The 18,617-nt window shown below is 39.5% G+C and overlaps 1 protein-coding gene across 1 annotated transcript; it reads right to left on the reverse strand.

The window, feature by feature from the left end:
* Positions 1–875: 875 nt before the first annotated feature.
* On the reverse strand, positions 876–18,404 carry zmp:0000001082 (integrin alpha-D). Its single transcript, XM_041933229.1, has 31 exons — positions 18,251–18,404; positions 14,784–14,901; positions 14,387–14,472; positions 14,132–14,214; positions 13,912–14,026; positions 13,641–13,771; positions 13,403–13,545; positions 13,076–13,226; positions 12,684–12,819; positions 12,496–12,569; positions 10,730–10,847; positions 10,341–10,483; positions 9,723–9,869; positions 9,440–9,637; positions 8,912–9,042; positions 8,568–8,722; positions 8,308–8,474; positions 7,356–7,472; positions 6,689–6,759; positions 6,466–6,604; positions 4,915–5,010; positions 4,672–4,751; positions 4,462–4,536; positions 4,276–4,351; positions 3,437–3,544; positions 3,291–3,332; positions 3,071–3,196; positions 2,854–2,967; positions 2,720–2,758; positions 2,498–2,608; positions 876–2,345 (listed from the first exon to the last, which is right to left on the reverse strand). Exons 1-31 carry the CDS (start codon positions 18,306–18,308, stop codon positions 2,130–2,132), a joined length of 3,564 nt encoding a protein of 1,187 aa, XP_041789163.1. The 5' UTR covers positions 18,309–18,404; the 3' UTR covers positions 876–2,129.
* Between the last annotated feature and the right edge of the window lie 213 nt (positions 18,405–18,617).

Below are 18,617 nucleotides of genomic sequence, written 5' to 3' on the forward strand. Positions count from 1 at the left end.
GATTAGACAGAACAAGAGCCACAAATACGCCATGGGACAGTGTTCTGGTCACTCTCACACAAACAGAAATATACTTTTTACTTAACTGGGCTGTGTGTCTCAGTGATGGCTGGTTCAACTCCAGCATGATGAATTATTCAGTGAACTCTGAGTTCATGTATTTAAATGTTCTTCATTGACAAGAAGGAGACTATTACAGCAATGAGCACATGGATAGAGAGGTACTGGAAAATGTTGTAGTCTCGCTTTCATCCCCTCTCTATCACTGAACCCATCACTACTGCAAGCCCTTGCTTTTTCATACTTTCCACAACTCACCATTTCTCACCTGTCCACCAGATGCCCTCAGTTTCCTATCACTCTGCACACCTGTGCTTCAGTCCTCCATTACCCCCACCTGTACCTTGTTCCCTCATCTAACCCCAACACATTCACAAGAGACGCTTTCCCTCTTTCTTCCACCAGGTTGTCAAAGTTACAATGACTAGGCCTAAGGAAACTGTGTAAATGCCGTGTATGTGTTGTCAGATTGGTGTATTTCCTTGAATTGCTGTGGGTTGAGCTCTCAGAGCCATTGTAGATATGAGACATACATTTATTTTGTAAGCTTAAATGAACTGGAAGATTTTCTCTGCCATGAAAGTTATTTTTTAAGTCAAGGATTCAGAATGGCTACAAAGCTGACTTCTCAGCAGAAACATCATGGAAAGTACAAATTGCAGTGTTACATATTATGATAGCATTTTTTAAATAAATTGCACCACCCTACAAGCCTGGCCTCATGTTGGGCATGTTTTTTTTTTCATTTGTTTCTTGAAAACACAAGTGTTGCCTGTTTGCCTTTGTTAGTGGCAAAATCAATCAAAACAGCATAATGCATGATAGGCAGCAGGTTTTAATTGATAAAGAGCATAAAACATGTTACAAAATAAACACAAACCACTGGACAAACAGCTCAAACAATCAAGATGTATACATCTCTCTCTCTCTCTCTCTCTATATATATATATATATATATATATATAGACACACACACACACACACACACACAAGCCTGAGAATTCAAAACTCTCTGCCTCTATTCAGCATGTGTTAGGCTTCCTCACTCTCATTCATTTAAATAGGACCTCCAGTGTGGGGTCCATGTGTACTCGCTCGGCATACTGTATGATACATTTTCAAAAAGGTATACTTGTTTTCTTCCCTCTGGCCTGAAAAATAATTTCAGAATTTCACTGAGTCACTTATTTATTAATCCACCGATGTTATGAAGTACATCAGTGTCTTAATCGAGTGTCACTGTAGTAACACTGACAAAAATGAACCGTTTGTGTCATGTGATCATATTTTCAAAGGGAAAAAGTAGGTAGAAAACAGCGTAATGGAGAACCAAACAAAACAACTAGTGGCATTATATTGATTCAAAGAGGGACAAGGAAACAGTTAAATGTTAAATGAAATATTGTTTAAGAGCACTGGTTCATGGATTAAGGTGACAGCATTTCAGGCTTGAATAAACCCTAAAGCTGCTCCTCCTCAGGACAGACTCACGGTGTAGCATATTATACATGTTACCCACTCACGGACTGCTGAGAGTGATTTACAGTATATGACAATGCAAATGATACATGCCTTAATAATACTAATAATACTAACTAATACTAATGGATGGGAGCAGGAAATGCTAGTGCAGTCAAGAGTATGTATACTCTTGCTGGCTTTTTCACCAACAAATACAACTGTTTGTACACAGAAAGGCCGATGTCATACACCTGCTCCACCTGTCGAGTGGAGCCTTAACATGCCTGTGAATTCAGTATCTAGGGTCTGAAAAATTTCATCAGCTTTGGAGAGAATCAGACTAGCAGTGTCCTATTGTTTCCAGTCTTTATGCTAAGCTAAGCTCCTGACTCAAGCTTCCTATTTAATGGACAGACTTCAGTGGCATTAATTTTCTCATGTAACTTTTTGCCTATTTGCTTTCGTCTGAGCATATTTATATTAGCATATTTCCTGAAATACTGAACTATTCCTATAAATGTTGCTCACTAATGACGACCTCCTGTGCATGCTGCATGCTTTCTAACTTTGAGCATGTCAGCCTATTGACACGGTGGTCGGTTCATGCTTCAATCCAGTTCCTCCTCTGTGCCAGTCTGCTGGGCCATGACATTTGCCTCACCATCATCAAGAAGCTTTTTTTCCTCTGACGGTTGGTCAGATTTGCCGTTGGTCTCTGATTGGCTGCCTAACCCGTTGGCGAGGGCCGGGGTGACAGCCTGAGTAGAAGCTTCTTCCACTTGTTTCTCATAATCCTCAATCGTTTTCCTCTTAAAGCATCCCAACTGACAGACAGAGAATAATCATTAGCACAAACACCATGGAGACCTATTTCACGGCATCATATGTTTTTAATTCAGTAACTAATATTCAAGCACGAGCTCTGCATATGAAGGTAGGAGATTGTCTTTTATTCTACTTGTATTTTTTTTCTCACCTTAAACATGATGACTGCAATTACAATCAGGAGCAAGAGTCCCACTACAACTCCGGTGACAATGATCAGCATCTTATCTGGGAGTATTATGAACTCAACACGAACTTCAGCCTGTTGGCAGAGCAAATAAAAGTTTTGTGGGACCAGGGCTTATTTTAATGAGGATCTATAATTTCTTTTAGATAAAATAGTTTTGGTTGTTCCTGTTTAGACTGAATGTACCTGCTTCAGGTACTTCTCTGCTTTGAAACCATCTTTATCCTGTGGGGAATACATATGATGAATTAGGTATACTGAAAGCCACATTTAAAGCCACATCTCTGAAAAGGCACTACTGTGCTCACACTTCAACATACCTCTTGTTTATGAGAAGCCAGCACATATCGTTGCTTGTCATAGTCTACACGTATGAAGCTTTTAAATTTAACCTCTGCACCGTCTCCAGTATAACGTTTGAGAAAGGCAATACTCTGCAAAGCAAGAGCACAACGATATATTAACCACTTTAATGGTAGATGTGGTGTTTCACCCATCTGTGTGTGCATATGTAGTTTGTGTGTTGCTGCTACATACCTCTGCATGCTGTTTAAGATTCCTAAATTGTACATCTCCTGACAATGTGAACTCCGTGGCTGATTCTTTGTCCAGGATGAAAGTGTCACACTCCATGACTTTGCAGAGATTTTCTGGTGAGCAGTACTGTAACACGGCAACCGTTCATGTTATTAAAGGGATTTGTAATTTCATCAACTGTTCAGTTAGAATATTTTGATACTAAATATATTTTGCTTACTTCAGACTGGATGTCAACAGTGACTGTGCATTGGGTTTTGTTCTTAAAGACAGACAAAGTAGTTGATGAGCATTAAGGATTTGTAATTTTATACAGAGCAGCAGTGTAAGCAATTATAAATAGTGTTCGGGCAGTCGCCAAGTTACCTGCTGGACAACGAGCTGATATCTCTGAATTTCAAAGTCATGATCCAGTTTAGATGGGAAGAACAGCGCCACATCGACAGGAAAAGCCTTCCAACCAGGATTATCTATCTGCGAATAGTGACAGAGAGTTGGTCCATTTTAAAAGAGCAGTACAAGATTTTGGGAAATAGGCGGATTCACTGAGAGACAGGTGAGAATATGCCATCCTCATGTGTGGTTGCTAAATATGAAGCTATAACAGCAACCAGTTAGCTTAGTTTAGCACGAACACTTGAAACAAGTGTTCTGGCTATTTCCCTTTTTCTTCTAGTCTTAATGCTATGCTAAGCTAAGCTAAGTGTCTGCTAGCTCCAGATCCATATCTTATCATATTGCCACATAGTGGGGAATAGTAGACTGACAAAGAAACAAATCAAGGTCCAATATTGCTTTGTTAGCGTTTTCCAGAGTTCTGAGTTATTTCACTTCATCAACACCCCCACAAACACACATTTAACATTGTTTTTTGTGCTGTACACGACCTGTCAACCACCAACCAGCCGACAGCCAAAGTTAGCTACTCACCAGTGAACACCAAAATGAATGCTAACGTTGCTCTGTGTCGGCTTGATGTGTAAATAGGCAACTGTTTGCTAACACGTTCGCCATCATGTCTTTATGAGGCGATAATGTGTCAGTGTTGGGTTTGATGCTTGTTCAGCTGCTCCCAAGTCACCAAAAAAATCTGTTAATACAGCTCCAAAACTTCATCTTGATTTGTATGATTTGTACTTAATGATCAGTTAAATTCTGCTGTGGGACTGGATGGTTTCTTGCTGCATAGCGGGTTACTGCCTCACCTTATATGTAATTACAATTTTTTTAGGTGCGGCGTCCTCAGATGTGAAGGTCAGATAGGTTGTGCTTTCTTCCCCCCTGAAAGCAATACAGGATGATCAGGAAATGCAAGCTGCTGTGGCAGGATTATTAACCACATACAAGAACTACGGGTACAAAACAGGATTTGTGTGAATAGTGCCACTTACACTGCCACTGCCATTTTAATGTCAAATTGTACTGGGATGCTTTTGGTCAGGGAGCTGGTGGAGTTTGTGTTATCACTAAGGATGTAAAAAAAAAACATTTTTTGTGAATATTAACCATGAAATATATCATGATAATAAATGATATCTTAATCCTACAGAGAAAATATTTGGCTTTGTTGTCCCTGTTAGATTACATGAGAAGGCCTGTACCTTTTTCCAGTGATGGTCATCGAAACAGTGTCATTCCACTCATATTCAGTCATGATGTGGAAAGATGTTTTAAATGTTGCCTTCAAAGAAAAAAAAGATGATGTTAGCTTTTACTCAAAGAGACAGTTATCATTACTAAATTAGAGAAGTTGTCATGACTGTAAATGTCAACTGTTCAGGCAGTTGGTGACAGTTATTCTCTGAAACTTCACTTCCGTCCTGTGTCTGGGTGCTATGACTCACGGATGACTTGCTGCGATACACAGGAAGGCTGACACCACACACAGTTTTGTCGAGGACTCCATCTAGATCATGGCAGCTGTGCGTTGGTCTCTTTTTCTGTTTGAAGTAAAAAACACTTGATGCTGTGGCAGTGAAAGTAAGCTTACTTTCAGTAAGTTTAAAAAGTGAGATTTGAAACAGTGCTGGTTCTCAGGGCTGAAATTGTGATTAGAAACACTCCTGCCTCTGACAACTCAGTGGGTTTCAGATCCACTGAGGATTTTCTGTTCTGCTTCCTCTACTTTTTTAGTGGCACAGACATAATGGAGGACAAGTATGAAAGAAAGCTTTGCCGGAGTTATGTACATGACATCAGTGGAGGTGCATAAATGTCAATGGTTTTCTGACAGATGTTACACATTATTTGTTGACATAATTCATTCTTCATAATTAGTATCATGACTTTTTTTTCATTTCAGCAAAAAGTGTGACATCATTAACCTTGTCTGTTTACATGAGGCTTAGATAAAAGTGGTGCAGAAATGTGACTTTTAGAATAAAAGTCGGATTAGAATAACAATGCATGTAAATGAGTTCAGCAAAAACTGAACGATCAGGTATTCTCTCTTCTGATGGATGATTGTGAAGGTATATAACTGGACAAAATAAAGCCAAGTTCATCATGTGTAGCTTGTCACCCCATGGTGAGGTTGTCTCGTTTCGGGTTTGTTGTCATGTCATTTCCTGTTTTATTTTGAAGGTCTAACTCTCCTCTCGTTTCAGAGCACTTGCCCTTCCTCATGTGTCACCTGTGTGTCCGCCCCATCACCTGTTGTCTCCACCTGTTCCTGATTACCCTCCACGTGTTAAATTGTCGGCGTCTCCCTTGTCTCGTGCCAATGTGTCTTTGTCCCTTGGTCGACTTCACCCATGCTTCCCTTGATCACAGCCACAGTCTCAGAGTTATTGCTTAAGTGTCGTTTGATCCTCTTCGTGAGTGTGTTTTGTTGTAATTTCCATAGTCTAGTTTTGTTTGATTTTCTCGCTAGTTTAGCCGATTTTCAGTTCTTTGTTAGATTGTGCTTTTGTTTCATTTATTGTTCATAGAAGTGTTCTTTTGCCTCAGCGTGTTAGGAGAGATCTTTTGTTCTGTTGTTCTGTTACTTAGTCTTTTGAGCATTCATAGCCGTTTGTTTCTGCCTCCCTCGGGAGGAAAAAATCGACTGAGCTGAACCAGAGATATCAAACTTTTATTCAACTCATTCTTCTTCTCTCAATAACTACGGAGGTCTGGTAAACTCACTCCCTTTTAACTCCTCACCCACAGATGTTAATCTCAAACTCGTATGGGTCATCCCCTGCCGACACTGACCCAAGTGACTTCACGCAGCTTTCTCCGGAGCCATATAAGGCTAACACAACTTTTTTCACATATGCAGTTGTGACCTGCAAACACACTTTGATCTATGTCGAAAATGCGTGGAGTGTCCCTTTAACAAGCAGGTGAAGAAGTGTATATAAAAAAGTGTCCACTGAGGGAATCATTATATCGAAGTTTGATTTTTAACTCACGTCAAGAGTCATCCGAGAGAAAGAGAGGCCCGGAGGATAGTGCATTGAAAGACTGGTGTTGTATGAGTCATCGCCATGATTGGACAGTGATACAGACAGGTTGAAGTAGTTACCTTCTGCCACCAATAATGTTGGGCTCCTAAGACAGAGAGAGTACCTCTTACATTTGGCCATAAGATGTTAATATTGCAGTTGCTGTGCTGTATTTGTCATGTATACATACATGAAGTTGAAATCCACCTCAAGTTCGGCAACACAGGTGTCATTTTTTCTACATTGCTTTTCAAAGGGAACCTGTATAGAAGAAAAAAAGAAAAAGAAGAAAAAAATCTGTCCATGTCATGCGTGAAAATATAGAGCAAGCCAGGAAGACAACACCTGAGTCCCACAGAACACGGCAGACTTACAAACATTGGGTTTGTGACCAGGCAAGTTAAAATATGTAGAAGTGTTTGAAATTTGATACCAACGTTCATTTTTGTCTCCAATAAATGGTAATAACTTTGATATCTCCTGACTTTTCATCTCCCACCATCATGCCAATCCAAATGTATCCAGTACTTTGCTTTAGGACCACATACCTGCAAAACTGATGACATTCTCATCAGCCTCAGCTGCACTTTGTGTGTAGTGCTAATTAGCAAAGGTTAGCATGCTAATACATAGGCTAAACTAAGATTTTGAACATGATAAACATTATACCTGCATACCTAGCTATCAGCATGTTAGCATTGTTATTGTGATGATGTCAGAATACTGACTTTAGCCTTTAAACGAACAACAGCCTCACAGATCTGCTAGCCTGGCTGGAGAGCCAAGTAAAAAGTATTTCCTGTGCAGACAAGAAAATCAGTCATCATGCAAATCCACCGACAGCTTGCCGCACATACCTCGACAACAGCCTGCCGTTTGCTGTCCGCGTTCAGGACAACAGTTGCATTCTCACTGCCATCTTGGGCAAAGTTTAATTTGATGCTGATGGGCGATAATGTATCCTTCACACAATTCTGCAAGAAATAAAGAAGAGCCATCTGCAAATGGAAGACATTTTCAAAAAGTGCAGACAAACAGCAGAGACTTCTGGTCTCAACATTAAGCTAGGACTAAAGACTGAATACTAAATAAGTGCATCACAATTATTATTAGTACATTGTATTACTGTTATTTGTTTTTGCTGTTGTGGAGTCAGGGTTATAGTTTTACAAATTAAGTTTATGACAATTCGACTGAAAGGGTGTCGCTACGTGGGCAAATGGGTTGAGGATTTTTATTTTTTTAAAAGACCAAAGAAATGCACATCAGCTAAAACGAACAGCAGATGTCCATACTTTATAACAAGCATGTAAGTTTCAATAGAACTTATCAACACTTTCATTTTTGATGCCAAATCTTAGCTTGATGGCTAAAAAGAGGTCCAAAGTGAAAGTAAGTTGGATAACTGAACACAGTTTAAATGAGTCTGTAGCATAAAGAGCCCTTAAAGGTGTAATATGTGAGAATTGGCCACCTGTCGAACATCACTCCAATGGAATAGCGAGCTCCATATCACCAGAGTAACTGCTGATGGCTGCTCACTATTCTCTTTACTGTAGCTTTCTTTGGCTGGAGCTACTAGCTGCCATTAGCTAGTTAGCTCAGTTAGCCTAACCCTGTTAGCTGACTGGAGTCTGCCCCAACCAAGAGCTCGGAGTGCTGGGGGATTGTTGTCGTTTACACCATCGGCAATGAAATGTTGGCCATGTTCTGACAAAAATACGATTGTTGGAAGAGAGGGAACAGATGTTCATATACAGATAGTTGAAGTGTAATGTGATGGTGAGTATCATTAACAAATTTCCATACTGGCATGTAGATGGAGTAGTTGAAGCAGGTCTCATTATCCCTCAGCGTGTAGGTAGAAGTAAGATTCCTGACTTTCCTGTCGGTTTGACTGAAGAAACCTCGATACGTGTGTCTCATCGGATCCACTTCAAGTGTCCATGAGATGTCCAGTCTGGAACTCGTCGCCCCTGCAAAGGCATACAGCAGGATTAAAATAACACATGGAATGGTGTGCAGCATCAGGAGACGTTAATGAATTACATCATTGGATCAGGTCCTACCTTTTCTCTTTGTTGTTTCTTCCATTTCAAAGCAGGCTGTTAAGGTAACCATTGGTAAGTTTTCATCTGTGTTGCCCAGGCAGTCGAGTTTCTCAGTGTTTATCTCCTGAGGTTGAAAAGACAGACGCGCCGTGACATTAAAGACGGGCCTGGACCTGGAAGACATTCATCAAAACAATTAAAAATGGATTATTACACTTTGCACATGATTTTTTCCTCCAGTGTGGTTGTATAGTAATGCCTGCAGGATACACTTTCACTTTGATAATGCTGGTGGTTTTCTCTGGTTTTCAAAGGCTTTGAGTTTAGCAACTGTACATAATTAATGTACACGGTATTGATACCTTAAGACAAAAACCGCGCCCTGTGAGCCGACTGTAATATCTGGGAGTCCGTCCTCTCCAAGGTCGATGTTCCCATCAATGGCCTGTCCAAAGAATCTCAGCCCAGGCTTTATTTTATGTCCGAGGATTCTCTGGAATAACAGAAATTTGACAGCTGAAACAGAGCATGATTTTTCAGGGTGAGACTTGACCCAGAGACTCTGCGGTTCGTGGTCAGCGTTTGAAACCCTTAGCCATAGCGGTGACTTGATGTGCACATTTCTTTTTTCATCTGGTCCCAGCACAGTGATAACTCTGCTGTTTTCTTGTGACAGAGTGGAAAGGGGGAGAAAGGGAATGACAAGCTGCAAAGAGCCACAGGTTGGAATCAACCCCAGGCCGCTGAGGTAGGGACACAGCCTCAGTGCATGGGGCGCATGCTATACAAGGTAAAGTACCTGGGCGCACGAGGGCTAATCACCTTTTTCAAAACAAAAGCCAAACAAAATTATAAAAAAGCTATACTGTGGCAGCTTTCCTCTGTCTCACCTGGCTGAAAGTGCTGCGTATGCCTCTGTGTCTGTCACCAAGGTAGATGTACACAGCCCCCCTGTTGTCATCCTCAAGCGGGGCTCCAACAGCAACGTCTCGGAGTCCGTCTCCATTCAGATCTGCGAGACTGGATATGGTGGTGCCAAATCTCCCCATGGATGGTGCAGTCACATTCAGTTCACGTTTCAGTTGCATCTGCGGAAATAAGAACATAGGTTTAAAAATAAATTCATTAGTGTAACAATGCAAGATCATTAAAGCTCAAACAGTGCGAACCCACCTCATCAGTCAGTGAATAGACGTATATTTGGCCTTCTGTCTTCTCCTGAGGCTGGTAAAATTGTGGCGCTCCCACCAGCAGGAAATCAGTGTCACCATCTGAGTTGACATCAATGGAGCACAGCTCTGCACCAAAGTAGGACCCAATCTGAAAAGTTAAATGTACATAATTCACAACGATGATGCCAGTGCAAGGAAGTTCTCTGGTTTCCTCTCTGCAACCACTGAAGCAACGTGCCTTTGCACATTTTCATGAAGATGCAACATGCAGCTTTTTCTGTCTCTAAATGCAAAAAATTAAATCAGGGCCCAGCAGCAGTAACTGCAAATTCTTTTACAGCAGATGTAATACTGTCAGGTTTCTTGGTTTTACTAAGTAAAGTTATCTCAAAGGTGAAAGTACACCTGCCTCTTGAACCTGTTTATCCAAGTACAAACTAGGTTCATGAGAAATGAAAAAATTCTACACACTTGCACTAAAGGTGGCACAACAAAAAGGCTTTCATTAACTTGTAATGGCCGATCGAGGTTTAAATATGTAAGCAAACTTAAAGAAATGATTTCTGTTTAGAATATGTATGATAAAGTACATTTTAAAAAACTTTTTCAAGACACCAACCTGGTCCCCATTTATTCTTATGGCTATAGTCCAGTTGTTTCCATCGTGTCTGAAAAGAACAACCTGTCCTGTGTGCTCAAATCTCGGCGCGCCGGTGAAATATAGAGGAGCGTTATTCTTCTGTCCAACAGAAGTAGAGTATCCTGCAACAGTGTCAGTCACAATCTGCTCAGATCATCCAATCTATTTGCTTCATTTATAATACGAAGCTATTCTAAACACATCACTTGGGTTGGAAATTGATAGAGGTAATTTAGTGAGGCATATGTTTGGGTTTTTTCTGCCAGGCATCAAGTAAAATGAAATAAAACATCAATATCTTGAGCCAAATAAAAAAATCATGAACAGAAGCAGATAATCTGAAAAGGAAAAAAAAGAACTTGATGTACCCATGTAGGAGTCATTCTTCATGTGTGGATCTTCAATTTGTGCTTGTTTTTCTTCCTGAAACTCTTGAAGAGAACCACGCCACATGTTGGATCCCACTGAACCCAGAATCAAGGTATCCTGTTCACAGAAATGTGCAGGTCTGGTTAGAGCTCAGAGAGGAGCGGGGCCAACAACAGTAGCTTTGTCGGAAGGTGTCAGATCAACCAACTGCCTCCTCGGACTCGCTGCAGTCACAATACTTTGAGGCTGGTTGGTCCAGTGAGGCAGCGGAGAGGAAATAAAAATCAACCCACAAATTCACCAGAAAAAATACTATGAGGGATTTTTATACGGATGTTCAAACGGATTAAGATATCAAGATACAACAACATATCAGAACTTAAAATAGGCTGTGCCAAATGCCTGAGACGACTGCAGACTATGTTCATATGGCGGCCATTTTTCTCTGAATCCATGCTGAAAAAGGATTATGTCATACTCCTGTTCCAAGTCGAAAGTTATATTAACATAGGGAATCGGCCAAACGGTTATCACTTCCCGAATGATCAGCAACTGAAAAGATGATGACAAGTAAATATCCAGAGGGACATCAGACCATATGTTATATGAATCCAGTGAATGCTAGCATTTAACCTAGCGAGCATTACCTTTTGATAGTGTTCCATACTAAGAAGGCATACATTAATTCTGAAATATCTTGGAAACACTTTTGTTAAACATGTTGGATGCAATCAAGCCTGCAATGCAACGTTAGCTGTCTTGCCTAATAATGTTTGCTGACATGATGCTCACTGGAACACGTATGTATGTGTCATGTTCAGACAGATTATGTCCAGCTCAAAGGTGTGTTCCACACACTTTAGTGTGTATTTTGTGTGGTGTGAAGAGGCTTGTGCATTTTATTACCAGCCTAAAAGATATGTATCATATCCTTTAACATGATCAGATGTTAACGTTAGCTCGGAAGCAACTGAATGCTAGCGTCAGCTGTTGTCTAGCAATAGCTAATGGGCGATCAAATGTTTTATGTTGTTTTACTTTGAAATATGGCCAGATGTGCCTCCAGATTCTTACTGTACAGTACCTTTTCAACTGCTGATCAATCAGGAAGCAGTGAAATGACAGTGATTTGTCAGATTCCCGACGTTTGTATGACTTATGGAACACAGCAGTACAATGTGATCCCTGTTTGAGCCTCCCACCCTGAGCACGAGGTCAGAGGAAAATGGCTGCCATTGTATGTGGTTTGTTAAAGGGTTCAAAAATTTAACTTGGGGGGTAATAATAAGGTATAACTTAACTCATATTAGATGTAGTTTTTAATGTTCATGGTTTGAATACTCAATTTAAAGAACTTGCTTACAGGACAGCTGGCAGCAGTTTTAATGGCCTTACTTTTTTATTGCCCCACTAGTGGTGAGAATCAAGGTTTACTTACTTACATGGGCTTAGTTGTTTTAAAATTAAATAATATAAAGAATTTTATTTTAATAACCATTCAGTGTAATTACATTTACTATTCAACACACATTTCTGACAGAGTAGCTGCTCCAGGCATGTTTGCTGCCGATACATGTGTGATTTCATATGGAATTTTATTTTTGATCTCATTTATTTCTTGTCTGGTATTTACCCGGACGGTGTGCTCTTAATGTAAAATTCTGCAATGGACACCACAGTGAAGGATCAAAAGTAAGGGTCTAAATTTCTAACCTTGAAAATAAGTTTCTTTTGGTCCAGATTTTGTCTTTTTGACTTTACTCACCTTGTAGAAGACAGCACTGAATCCACTCTGAGACATTTCATTAGTCATGTCTCCTGCCCGGGACACTTTGGAGCCTGAATACAAAGACATTGGTGTTGCATGTGACTATTGCAGAGGCACAGCAGGAAGATAAAACTGATTTTGTAACAACATTATTATACAAAGAGTGAAAAACTATTGAACATCACCTTCCATTGTAAAGATCTTGTTTTGAAAGTTTTCCAGTACTCCTGTGAGTCCATCATAGTTCTCGATTTTAAATGCGTTTTTGTCTTTTGGTTCTGAAGCAATGGCCATAAATTTTTCCATCCGAGCCTGTTTGACCTGAAACCAGAATGGTACAGTATTACTTCAAGACAAAACATTTTCTGGTAAGAACATGTCTGAACAACTGTTTATGTCTGAGTAGTGTGTCTGTGTATCATCCTCAAAGCAGTGAACAGAACAGTTCCAAGAAGTGATCTCTGAGGTATACCACATGTGATCACATCTGATGAGTAAATAAACTGATCAGCAGAGATGTATCTATCAGACAAATAAGAGCCAATAATGAGACATGTTACATCACATGACGTCTTACCCCAATGACAAAGCGAATGATGTGTTTGTCATCATATTTTTTGATAATCCCGTGTCTGTCAGTGTCACTGGGATCTCCATCTGTGATTAGTACCACAACTTTAGTTGCATCAGGAGAGGCGCCAGCTCCTGGGTTTTCAAGGATTTCTTCCCTGTAACAAACGGAGAAGTAACATTTGTAGGGTTAAAGAATAAACAAAATGGCATCTCTACGTAGATATAAAATAAATCTTGTTATTGAGAGTTTTCCCCTCAACATCAGCTGTTATCTTAGTGTTATTCAGTTGTTCAGAGTTTGGAACTGTTTGTGTGGTTTAACTGAACTTACAACACAAATGTGAGCGCGCTGTGTGTGTTGGTTAGATTTCTCATGTGTGGTTCTTCCATCAGTTTATCAAGAGCACGACCAGCTTGATAGTCACTGAAGTCAAAAACTTTCCTGTATTCTGTAGAAAACTGAACTGCTGCAAACTGAAAAGAACAAAACACAGTATGCATTTAACATGATGTATTTAATTTAACACAGAAATGCTACAAAGGCTTTAATGCTGCAGCCGTGCAGGGACCTTGATTGATGTGGTGTTAAGGCTGTTCATTATATCCACTATGAAATCTTTATTTTTGTTGAACTCTGATTCAGTCATACTCCCTGATCCATCAAATAGAAAGACAAGGTCCACTGTCTTTTTTGTGCAGTCTGAAAAAACACACAGAGTGAAAGTTTGTAAAGAATATTCAGTCAGGAGAAACACACTGAGAATAATATTTTACTGCAAGTCGGACAAGATGTTAAAACCACAGAGTGGAAGACGTTTACACTCTTTAAATGTCTTTTACCTTGGAAAGCTGGTGTGAAAAAGGAGATTTGCTGAAGATCATCTGCCATGTTGTAACACACACTGTTCAGATAGGAGTTCTCATCGCATTCATGGACTACACTTGGACTGCAAACCTAGATCAGAACAAAAGAGGTGAAAGAAATTTAATTCATCATATTGAAATGTTTTGAAGAACTATCTTCAATAGAGAAATCTATTGAGATTTGTGATTTTCTTACAGTGAATTGGGAGTGTTTGGGGTCTTTAGCCATCGACAAGCCAAAGTGTTTGACTGGTATTGTTGTTTTTGCGAGAGAAATTTCTGCAAGAGAGCCATTTGATTAGTGTTTTCGAAATGCACAAAGCCTCTTGGGTTGCATTGCAAGTTTTCATTTTAAATTTCATATTTCTGCATTGCTGGAAACTATACTTTTCCTGTTTTTAATAGTGGACTCCATCATGCATTGTTCACTTTAAAAAGTGCATTTGTATACCTTTGGGGTTGACACACTTGTCAGGCTTTTGGGCGTTGCATATCCCCCCAGATCCGTTTAGTTGCAGAGGCGCAGTTACAATTATCCTGTGGATGAGGTCAACAATGATAACAGGAATCTTAAGCATTTTTGTGGCCAGGCACACAGGAGCAGCACAGTTTTAGCTAAAAGAAAACTCTTGCCGTTGCTAAGCATGGTGTTAGAGTGGCAGGATACATTGTCAGCTAAAGTGAGAAACCACAAAATGTTACTGCTTTCACATAAAGTTACACACAAAACTAAACTATGTATAGCCGACAGAAATTAAAAGCAATTTAACTTCATCAGTAAAAAGGACTTTGACAATTGAAGAATGCTATATACCAACTGAACTGCCAAGCTGCAAATGCAAACTTACCCTTTGTGTGTGCCAGACATGAACTGAAGCACTTTGTATCCAAAGAAATCTTTTTGTTCACCAGCATAGACATCAGGATTTGTCGTATCAATGTTGAAAGCCAAAGAGGTATAGATGGCTGCAATTCATGACAAAAAGACAGCATAGGTAAGTTAATTAACTTAATTTGAAATGATTACTAATCATCTGAATTTGGAAAATATATATTTTGAAAATGATTAGATTTTTTAAAGGTGGGTTAGAAAGTTATACCGCTAAGCTTCCCCCACTACAGGTGTTTTTCATGATTATTAAGAATGCATTGATTTTCTATATATTGATTAGATTTGCCCAACCAGGCCTCAGATTTAACAATGCATTTCTCGAAGTGCAAATAATTATTATACAGTTCCAATAAAGAAAAGTGGTGTTCCCTTTCCAAAAAAGTTTGGATGCTGTGTAAAACATCAATAAAAACAGAAAGCAGTCATTGCAAACAAACTGTGTTTACTGTCAAGTGTTCCCAAGCCCATAATATCCTTTATGCATTCATGTGTTCACAGTGGTGAACCTCCCTCCAGCCTCGCTTGTGAGCGACTGAGCCTTTCCAGGATGCTCCTTTCATACCCAATCATGATACTATCACCTGTTACCAATCAACCTGTTTACCTGTGGAATGTTCCAAGCCTTTCCCAGTCTGTTGTTGCTCCTGTCCCAACTTGTTTGAAATATGTTGCAGCATCAGATTCAGAATAAGAAGATTTCTGCATTTCAAACTGCATGTGTGACATTAAACATGGGCTACCAGGGGAAGCCTCGAAGCGCTGACAGAAAATAGTAAACAAACATGGAAGGAACTACAAGAAAAATAAGTTTACAGTCAGTGTATGATGCTGTTTTGACAAAAACAAGCAAAGAGATTTTTTGACAACCTCTCTGTCTTGGTGGCTTGGGCATGAAGAAGGTAAAAAACATAAAATAAAAAGTCCAAAACCCATGGTTGTATGTAAAGTGTTTCAGGATTGTCAAGGTAGCATGATGTGTTGCAAAGTGTTGTCTCATTCCTGACAGAGGGGCTGGGTGGGTGACCAAAATCGACCTTAAAACATCTGTAGGCTTCCTGTAGTTTGTAGACCATGTTTGGATTGCGTATACGCCCTTGATCGCTGTTGAAGCAGGGGAGATCCCCCTGCTTTTTGATGTTGTTCAAGAACGTAGAATAATTGTATATGTATTGCCAATAAATAAAATTTATGGAAAGGCAGTTTCATTTAAAAATTATATGACCCTAAGAAACTGAACAACTGAATCAACAGTCCAAATGTTGTCACAACTATAGGCAACACACAGGGAGGAAAAGCAACAATTATGACTGTAAGACATAAGTTTCCTTCAGTGATAGATATAATTAAACTCAGTTTTCATCATTAAAAACTGAAATCACCCTGTCGTCTGAAATATCCACATTTGGGTCCTTCCCCTGTTTCCACTCTTCCTGTCGCCCCTGTGACTGACACTGTGTTTTCTGTATTGCCATTTATTGTATGTGACATATGTTATCAACTAAGGTCTTTATAGATTTGTTATATCTGTTTGCTTAAAGCTGTGCTTTTGTGTGTGTGTGTGTGTGTGTGAACAGTAGGTCAAATGCCTACAGCATTTGTAATATGCAAGGTGTCCGTCATAGGCCTTGATCAGACTACCAGCCCAAACCAGCAGAAAGTCACTTGAAATGTGATTTTTGCAAATTGGATCCAAGCCACAGTTGGAGGTGGTTTAAAACAGGATTCTAATCGGACCTCGACAGATGCATCTTAGTCCGGATGCTCTGGCTGCTCTGCACATTTCAAAGTGTCTTTTGCGTCACTCCCAACGCAACGCACAATGACATGTCCAATCCAGAGTGACAGAGGTGCATCAGAGCAGCTGAGCAGAGTTTGTCTTGTGTGATGGAGGACTTCTCCACCGTGACTTGACTTCGCGGTTGTTTGGGAAGCGAGATAATGGATCTCTACTTCTCATTGGAAAATCTGATTTCCCTGCAGTCTTATCAAATAGTGGTAAATCCAGTTTGTACTTTGCTTTAGCTCTACAGAGCACTTTAGTATCTTTCATTTCCTTGTTTTGGCTAGCAGCCCACAGAGGTAGTGTGCTGGTTCGCTCTGACCGCTCACTGTACACCACTGTGTTTAGCAATAAACCACAAAACTAATAACAACATGGTGATGCTGAACAGCCTTAAGCAGCTGAAGCAACAGCTATTACCCTCAGCAGTTTGTGGGGACACATCCAGAGCTAAAAGGAGAGTGAACATTAAACGTATGTTCATCAGCTGCAGATGAATGCTAATGTTGTATGTGTATGTGCTGGATGTGTAAATGGGCTGGGCAACATTCATTGTTTCAACTTTGTATATGGTGATATTTTTTATAACGTGTCTACAGCCATTTGTGCTGCCCCCAGTGGGCCAAAAAATCAGTTAATGCAGTAGAAAGTCTACTTTTTACTCCACTACAATTATTTGATAGCTTTAGTTATTTTACAAATGAATAATTTTTGCATCCAAAACATATAAAGAGCTTAAACAATTTGCTTTTCATAAATTACATTTGCTGCTTCTCCTTTAAGTTATGATGATATGTTAAGTTATGAATAATTCGAATGTATTATTATGTATAATATGTATAATTAATGCATGATTAAGAATAATCTAATCATATAGTATAATTGTCACACGGAGTGTTTTAAGGACATTTTTCCTGATAATACTTACATACTTTTATTTAAGTAACATTTCAATGCATAAATGTTCCTTGTAATGGAATATTTTTACAGTGTGGTCTTAAGTACTTTTATTTGAGTAAAGGATCTGAATACTTCCTTCACTCCTGACTAGTTGTATGAATAATTTTGGTTTTCTGAGTTTTTAAATATTCACCTCATTTCCACCACTCTGCTAAAGAAACAAATACAATTTACATTTACAGCAATTTTAGTTTTAAAACAGTATACTGATTACCCTGCATAATCCACAGACCTTTCAGTTTCTATTGCCACTGTTTCGTCAGTTAAAAAAGGAGCCTCAGCGAAAACTGCTGGAGTAAATGTTGTAAAAGTCTAAACGTGAAGCTGCGTACCTACATGAATCTGCATGATTGACTCAAATTGTGTCTGGTATGAGTTTGTGGTCAAACGCTCATTCTGGCTCTCTGAGTTAGATTTCCTGAGCTTTTGCGCTCAGCAAAGTTTGAATTAAACTGCGGATTAAAACTGAAGAAACAGAGTATAATAAATAGAATTTTATAAGTATGTATGTATTTAGAAGTAAAAAAAACACACAAAAATTATTATTATTTTATATCTCTCAAGCCTTTTGACCTCAATGTCACGTCATTCAAATCATGCAAATACAGCATCCCCATCCTTCGTTTTCTACTTGAGCACTGTCCCATGAAATACTCAACAAGCAGGAAAAATTGAGATCTTACCAACAGTCACCATGTAGGTGAGCATTAAGCTGCGGCACTGTCCAACCATCTTTCTCATCACTCTTCTGCCTCCTGGGAGTGCTGGTGGTGTTGCACAGAACGTGTCTGTGCAATACTTCCTGTTCTTTTTGTTTCCGCAGCAGCTGCTTGTGTAACTTCTCTCACAGCAGTGCCTTCAGCAAAATGTTTATTTTCCTTTGGTAATCCCTAAACCTTCATGTCACACTTTTAAAGCGTTTTTTTTTTTTTTCTGAAGGAAAAGTTATGCTGCAGAATAAAGGCAGTGTTGGTTATTGAAAAGACAGAAGAAGAAAATCAACCACATGATGTTATGCAGATTCAAGTTTATTGGGGCAGGACTCAGTTC

Source organism: Chelmon rostratus, chromosome 3 (assembly GCF_017976325.1).
Source record: "Chelmon rostratus isolate fCheRos1 chromosome 3, fCheRos1.pri, whole genome shotgun sequence".
Taxonomy (NCBI): domain Eukaryota; kingdom Metazoa; phylum Chordata; class Actinopteri; order Chaetodontiformes; family Chaetodontidae; genus Chelmon; species Chelmon rostratus.